At 41.8% G+C, this 8,136-nt stretch overlaps 1 protein-coding gene across 1 annotated transcript in view; it reads left to right on the top strand.

The window, feature by feature from the left end:
• LOC116685972 (serine/threonine-protein phosphatase 2B catalytic subunit alpha isoform-like) overlaps positions 1–8,136 on the top strand; it is a 67,969-nt gene that overhangs the window by 19,648 nt on the left and 40,185 nt on the right. The window contains 2 exon segments of the mRNA XM_032510903.1: positions 3,862–4,062; positions 7,840–7,964. Coding sequence (XP_032366794.1) covers positions 3,862–4,062; positions 7,840–7,964 — 326 coding nt within the window.

Below are 8,136 nucleotides of genomic sequence, written 5' to 3'. Positions count from 1 at the left end.
GATGGGCCGATCTGGAATCTTGCTCCTCATGAGGTCATAGGACGAACACTAGTGGCTGGAAATCTGCACCAAGGCTGAATTTTGGAAAAGAGACTTCAGATACAGTATAGGTCTATATAAAGAGACTTCAGATACAGTATAGGGACCACTAAGGTCTTATAAAAGAGACTTCAGATACAGTATTAGGGACCACTAAGGGCTAAAAAAAGAGACTTCAGATACAGTATTAGGGACCACTAAGGTCTATATAAAAGAGACTTCAGATACAGTATTAGGGACCCCTAAGGTCGTATAAAAGAACTTCAGATACAGTATTAGGGAACACTAAGGTCTGTATAAAAGACTTCAGATACAGTATGGGACCACTAAGGTTCTGTTAAAAGAGACTTCAGATACAGTATTAGGGACCACTAAGGTCTATGTAAAGAGACGTCAGATACAGTATTAGGGGACCACTAAGGTCTATGTAAAAGAGACTTCAGATACAGTATGTTGGTGTTATTTTGTGTCACTGGTGCTTCCAGAAAAAAACTATCCATGGTGTTTTGAGTTAGATACGGTTTATGAATGTCTTCTGTCTTCAGTCTCCAGGTGAGCTGTTCAACATCTAACCTTAGCATGCTAGCGCTAGGATGCTAGCTCGTTCTCAATGGCAAAACACTGCTACAACAGCCACTAGTTGACCATAATCTCCAAAAGAACTACTTCCTGTCCCTGTTGTGCAGGTATTCCACAAGTGGCCCTGGTCTAGAAGAAGTCTCCCAGCTAATCCTGCCTTGGACTGACCAAAGCTGGAGAAAGAGTTATCTAGCTGATGGGATCTTACCGAGCTACTGAGCATGTGCAGCTCCCAACAAAGATAATATAGAAGTGAGATGTCTCACTCTGGAGCTAAAACAGAGACCTAAACACACAGGGGGAAAACAGGATCTGCAGCAATGTGCAGTACAACAAAAATATGGTGTTTTTTGAAAATGAAACCATGTAAACCTGTTCTGGTACAACCTCAAAATACAATTATGAACCTTAAAACGAGCAGAATATAGGCACTTTAAGTTTGTGCACTGTATGTGTGCAAGCTTCAAAAGAACACTGTAGCTTTTATGTGACTTGTACCAGCATCATTACAATTTGTAGCACAGTCCAGCCCTGGATAGTGCCGTGCCAGCAGTAAAAGTGCATTACATTGCAGTACAATGAAGGAGGAGGATTAGCCACACACTGACTGAGCCCTGTTGTTCCCTTTTTTATAAATTAATAAGAAGCCATGAGTAATTCTTTTTCTGTCTTATGTTCTCTGACAGCATGTTGTGCACAAACCTTTTTAAACCATCAATCAGTTCTCATCTGAAAGGCAAAACTGATTCGCTGTTCTCCATCTGGGGGAAACAGACCCTTCAGCCTGGCAGGTCCTGGTGTCCTGGGATGTCTCAGGGTGCTCTTGTGTGTTGTGATCAGTCTTAAGGTGTGTAAAAGTGTCTCAGGTTGTGGTAGCGCTAACCTAAGGAGCCCTATGGTGCCATTTGATACTTTAGGGTACCCTGAGATGGCTTTTGGTTAAGGTGTCCAGTGTTGTTCTGGTGTGATGTAATACAAATCCCACCCACCCCCTTTCTTCCAGGATAGATCCAAATGGCTAGATGGCTTAGTCTGAAAATAGCTCATAACCAGAGCAACTATGACTGTATGGTTTGTCAGATGAGATATTCATCCACAGCAATATAACTACTGTGATGAGTACATTCTCATAATTACTCACAAAGGGTTGATTTAGGTTCACTGGAACCGATTAGTGTATAATGTAATTTTGAATACAGAGTCACAACGTGCTTCATACAGAAGACATTTGTTAAAATACAGTAGGATGCAAAACAGGCAATAAACAGGCAAAATCAAATACAATACCAATGAAGATTGAATGACTAAAAACCCAAAATTATAAAAATGAGACAAAAGCAAGTGTGTCTTCAGCTGCTTTCTAAAAAGCCCCAACCGAGACTGAGTTCACTCCGAACTCGTAGAATATGGACATTTGGGCAGCGGCTGTCCACGAGTGATGGGGTGAAAAAGCACCCTTTGGCGTGTGCGTAGAATATACCGGGGAGAGCAGCATCTAGATTCAAATTTAGCGAGTAGCATGTGAGGGCAAAATTCTAAGTATGGAGGTTGGTCGAGGGGGGTGGATGGGTCAAACACAGGACTTTCACCCAGGAGAGCAGGATTCGTGTCCCGTGTGTGTCCTTAAACGCCCCGTTATTGACGTTATGTGACGCTAAAGGTCTCCTTAACAACGACAAAGGCACCTGACCAAGCGTCTGTTTTGTAATTCCACCGATCCGGAGCTACCACTTCAAAAGTATGGTCACCTTTAGTTTTCCAACGTCCAAATGTTGCTGACTGTGGTTGTTTCAGGTCTGTTTCAGGTTCACGTTGAGCTGTTTTTACTGACAAATGACCTTGGAACAAAGGAAGAAATCCCCCACTCTGCTCTTGCTACAGCATCTCCGTTTATTTGCAATAATCCCTTCGGACAAACACAACCAGGCTCGCTCCCGTCCCTCCATGCGTCCCCAGGTGTGGACCAATAGCCAATCACCTTTTAAAAGGAGTAACTCTCAATCAACACACGTGTCACTTTGACACTCACACATGCAATCGACATCCTAATTCCCAAACTGCAAAAAAATAAAATGTAAGTATCATATTAAAATGTAATGATGGACATCAGTGGGAAAGCACACTAAGGGGGGATGTGGTCTCTTACATGGACAGAAACAGAAGGAAGCAGCAAGAGAGCAAAAGGAGTGAACAGTTTGAAAATAAATAGAGAGGGGGCAAAAGGAGAGAGTGCAAAATAGAGACAAAGTGACAGAGAGTGTGTGTCTGGAGAGAGAGAGAGAGAGAGAGAGAGACAGAGAGACAGAGAGCCAGGCCTAGTTTTTAGTTTGTGATCTAGGCCATTATCTGTGTTAGCACTGGTGGGGCTCCAACAGGCTCTGTGGATCCTGCATAACAATGCCTTTGTGTGTGTTTGTGTGTGTTATTGTGTGTGTGCCACTGTAGGCTCACATGACACACGTATGCAATCATGTGTGCTAACGCCACTGTGATATACATGATGTGCGCATGCGCCCCTGCGTCTCTGCCTTTTGTTTCTTGCCACTGAGTTTGTGCCTGCTTGTTAAGACCGCTCATGTGTGTGCGTTTGTCTGCGTTTTGCAGAATGTGTCCTTGCATGTGTGTACGTGACTCTTCACGTGCAGCTGTGCGCTCGTGCTGTATCACCCCCGTCGTCAGTCAACCCCCCTCTCCAGCAGCGCCCTGGGGGCCTTCATTATGTAAGAAAGACATTACTGCAGAACAGAGGCAGGCAGCCCTGATAACTCTGGCAGCCCCTGCTTCAACAAACACACGCACGCACGCGCGCACGTACACACACACACGGACGCACGCACACACACACACATGCACACACGCACACACGCACACTCAGTCAAAGCCTACAGCAGAGGTGTGATCAGGATAATGGTGAGGATTGAGAGCCTGTGATGTTTGTGGCCAAGCTTGTTAAAAAATACAGGAACTGTGAATAAATCATGTTGTGCAATTATAATGAATATTTTTTTCCTTCTTCCGTATCAACTACTCTCATTCCTTTCATAATCTAACTCACCTTCATTCACATATCCGTTCTCTCATTCAAACACTCTCCGCCTCTTAATCTCAAATGCCATCTGCCATATTTTCTCCCCCTTTTCCTTCCTGCATCATTTATTCTCTTCTGCCTCCATCTCTCTACACCTTCTCGCTCCCATCTCCCCCCCCATGCTTTGATGTCACTCCCAACCCCCCTCTCTCCAGCGGTCCCCTTCCCCCTGGCCCACCGGCTCACCATGAAGGAGGTGTTCGACGCTGAGGGCCGGCCGCGGGTGGACCTGCTCAAAGCTCACCTCACCAAGGAGGGCCGCCTGGAGGAGGCCGTGGCCCTGCGCATCATCAACGAGGGGGCCGCCATCCTGCGCCAGGAGCGCACTATGTTGGACATTGAGGCGCCAGTCACGGGTATGGTATAGTGATGGAGAACGAAGGAATGGAGTGTAAACAATTACAGTGCAGTTGGTAGAAAATAGGAGGAAAGCTAAAGCTGACATCAGTCACTGTAATGGAATAGCTCGACATTTTGGGTAAAACGCGAAGAAAAACGTGTAAAAACATCACTTTGCCGTTTTATGGGGGGTTATGTACTAGACTATTTAGGACTGGTAACTTGCTGGTTGTCTGGTTGCCTGGTAACTAGTCCTGGCCAAGAAAGAGTCCCCCGTAAAACTGCAAATTATGTCTTTTAACTTCCGTTTTGGCACAGATTAAATAACTTGTGCGGCAGTGTGTAGGCAGATTTTGTAACTTTTGGAGCTAACCGGTCCATCTGTTTCCAGTCTTTATGCTATGCTAAGCTAACCGGCTGCTGGCTCTACCTTCATACAGACCAGAGTATCAATCTTCTCATCACACTCGCTGTAAGAAAGCAAATAAGCGTTTTCCTAGAACTGTCAAACTATTCCTTTAAAAGCTGTTGGCAAAAGCTCCCATTGGGTCTACCTGCACAAACGTGTGTGTAGAAGTGTAAATGTATACGTGTGCACGAGTGACAAGAGAATAGTTCACACACTTTAACAGCAAAGGCAAAGACAAAGACAGTCTAACAGAGAGATAGAAAGACAGAGGAAAAGCAGAAAGATCAGTAATTATGTTTAGGTCAGATTTCATCCATCGATTCATTAATCTGCCAATTGCATCTGCCACTCTTGTTAATATGAATATGTTGTTTGGTCGTACTTTACTGATAGATAGATAGATAGATAGATAGATAGATAGATAGATAGATAGATAGATAGATAGATAGATGGGTAGATAGATAGATAGATAGATAAGATAGATAGATAGATAGATAGATAGATAGATAGATAGATAGATAGATAGATAGATATTGATCCCAATAAAATGGTAAATTATAGTATTGCAGCAGCAAAATCAGTCACATAGCACAGAATATAAATATAAATTAAATACTAGGATTCAATATATACACATACAATATACATGAAACAATAAAAGGATAAAATACAAGAACTAATATTGGAATATATACAAGATGGGAATACAAAAATGTGCAACTGCTTAAATAGTATGATAAAATGTAATCAAACCAATTGTGCAGGTTGCACTTAGTGCAGTAATATCTGCATGTCTAATACGAAATGGTATGAACCGAGGAGAATGTCAAGGGGAGGAGGAGGAGATTGAGATCGATGAAGAACAAAATGGAAAACAAGTTTCTGAGACAATGTCACAGAAGACAGACAAGACAGGCAGGCAGACACGCTCAACCTATCGACACTGCTCGGTTTACGTACCTGTGTATCTCTGCATGGTTGTGTGCGCGTTTATGCAAATGCCAGCGGTGAGATAATTCTGTGTGGGACGTGGCGCCCACGTAGCGTGGGAACATCACAGGTACAGCTCCCCGGGGACGAGGACAGGCAGATGGAGAGACAGACGATCATAAGCTGCTTAGTGCAGAGGTTCTCCAACCTGCTCGTTCCCGGTGTTTCCAAGTTTGTCCACTTCTACATGTTCTGACCCAGAAACACCCACCTGAGAGGATTTTTTAGTCTGAGATAGCTATGATTGGATGCAGCCTGTAGATTTCAGAGATAACATTGCAGAAAAAAAGGGTGCAGGGTCAGGGAGTCTCTCTGGAAATGCTTTTGGATAGACGGACTAGTGAACAGACAGGCAGGTGGATGGTTGACACATGAGCTGACAGGCTTTTAGGGAGTGACACGAAGGCTTCTGGGAGAATACTGAGGCAAGTCTGAGGAGGCAGAATGGTACGGCTCAATTTCAGCAGAAGTGGATGCTTAGGGGTAGATGGGAAAACAGACATTAACACAGCAAGCAGATGACGAGACAGACAGAAGTAGCCAAGCAGATGCAAAATGGCCATTGTAAAATGACTGCTGAGAGGAAATATGACATCAACTAAAAGTGAGAGGAGAGGCCAGACAGATGGTGAGGGAGGCGGATGGGAAGATGTATGCTGGCATATCACACAGTCCTGAAGTCTTTTAAAATATAAAGTGAAGCATGTGATGCCTGGTAGAATTCAGATCCAATGCGAATGGATGGGACTTGGAAACAAATCTGTTGAAAAATAGTTGGAAAAACCGCCATTGAACTGTGTGCTACATCAGATATATATTTAATCACAAAGGTAAGTTTAATTGATCGTCAACAATGTAATTTAACTCAATGTAGTGAAGTGAAAGGTGCTGTTATTTTAAACAACAAAAGTGATTTATAGCACAACAGTAAGATGCGTAAGGTATTGGGTCCCCAGATAACAATGTTTCATTATCAATTTAAACTGTTCTTAATGACTAATGTTAATGAAATGTTGTAAAATACCAATCCCAATTTCCCAAAGCACAAGGTGACATATTCAAATAGCTTATTAACAGTCCAAAACCCCCAATATATTCAGTATAATTTTAAAATTAGACAAAGAATCAAAGATCTGAGAAGATGGAACCAGAACATATTTCTCTTTTGCTTGAAAGGTGACTCAAATGAATGATATAAATAATAATAATATTTTTTAGTCAATCAACAGTTGATCAACTAAGTGTTTCAGCTCTAAATAGCATGTCAGCATATAGACCATCAGCATTTAACCCTCATGTTGTCCTCGGGTCACATTGACCCATTTTTCCTATATCAATGTTCTTTTTAATTCCCCAAAATAACATGATTGATTCCACACAACGCTCTTTGGCAAGTACAAATCTCTACTTTCATTAACCCTCATGTTGTCCCTGGTCAAATTTGACCCATTTTCATCACAAAAATGGGCCTTCGAAATAAGTTGAAAATAACAACATAAGACATAAATTTTTTTAAGAAAAAAAAACATGAAAAAAACACCCACAACATTGAAAAAGTTCAAAAAATATCAGAAAAAGTTATAACAGTGTTGACAAAAACTGTGTTGTCTTCATGGTTGATGGGAAGACAACACAAGGGTTAATTTTGAGGTGTCTTCAATTTTTATTCAATTTTATAGCATTTGAAAAACAAATTGAAGTGGTTTTGAAATAGTATTGAGTAAAAGTTGACATATTCCAGTCTGGGATTATCCATCAACATCCATTCCTTTAATTGTAGTCTAAATAATTCCTAATTTCTGCTTTTCTAACTCAAACATAAGGTATAATTTCCCCTAAATGAGAGTTATTGACCGTAAATTCCCAAAATAACTGTTAAACTAAAGTTAATAAGTTAGTGTTACGTAGTTGTGAAAACGTCAAAAAAGTGGCATTGAAAAAAAGCCTCAAAAGTGTTCAAAAAAGGGACAAAAACGTGTAAAAAAATTCAAAACGTTGATTAAAAGCCTCAACAAAAGTGTGGATTTTCAATTTTGACGTTAAGACAACACGAGGGTTAAGACATTTTGAGAACATCAGTCTAGATACCAAACACGCGACCCCTGGTGGGCTCCTTTCCTGACAGGTAAACAGAGACCTTAAAATAATTGCGGCACATCCTTTTAGGGTATTTTTATCCCTTATTTTCTGTTTTTCTTTCATTAGGCAGATGACTGGTGTTTCTAGGGCAGCAGACAGCACAGATATACCTCTGCAGATGCAAATCAGGCCATATGGAGCCACTGAAGCAAAGAAGCTCCTGACGTACTTTCACTTCAATTGTGGAAATTGAACATGTGGCAGCTACAACCTATGGTCTTTATGATCCTAACACTGCTTCGTGCTTGTTCCACAGTGTGTGGAGACATCCACGGTCAGTTCTTCGACCTGATGAAGCTGTTTGAAGTGGGAGGTTCACCTGCCAACACGCGCTACCTCTTCCTAGGGGACTATGTGGACAGGGGCTACTTCAGCATCGAGGTGAGGATGGACACTTTATCTAGCTCTGCACAGAAGCCTATATAAGAACAAATCTCTATTTCACTGAGTGTATATTATCAATCAAAAATCAATCAAAATGTATTTATTTAGCACTTTACAGCAACCAGCAAGTATCCGAAGTGCTTAACAGAATGAGTAAAATCCCATCATA

The sequence above is a fragment of the Etheostoma spectabile genome, unplaced genomic scaffold (genome assembly GCF_008692095.1).
Source record: "Etheostoma spectabile isolate EspeVRDwgs_2016 unplaced genomic scaffold, UIUC_Espe_1.0 scaffold273, whole genome shotgun sequence".
NCBI classification, from domain to species: domain Eukaryota; kingdom Metazoa; phylum Chordata; class Actinopteri; order Perciformes; family Percidae; genus Etheostoma; species Etheostoma spectabile.
This window is presented reverse-complemented; position numbering and strand designations above follow the sequence as displayed.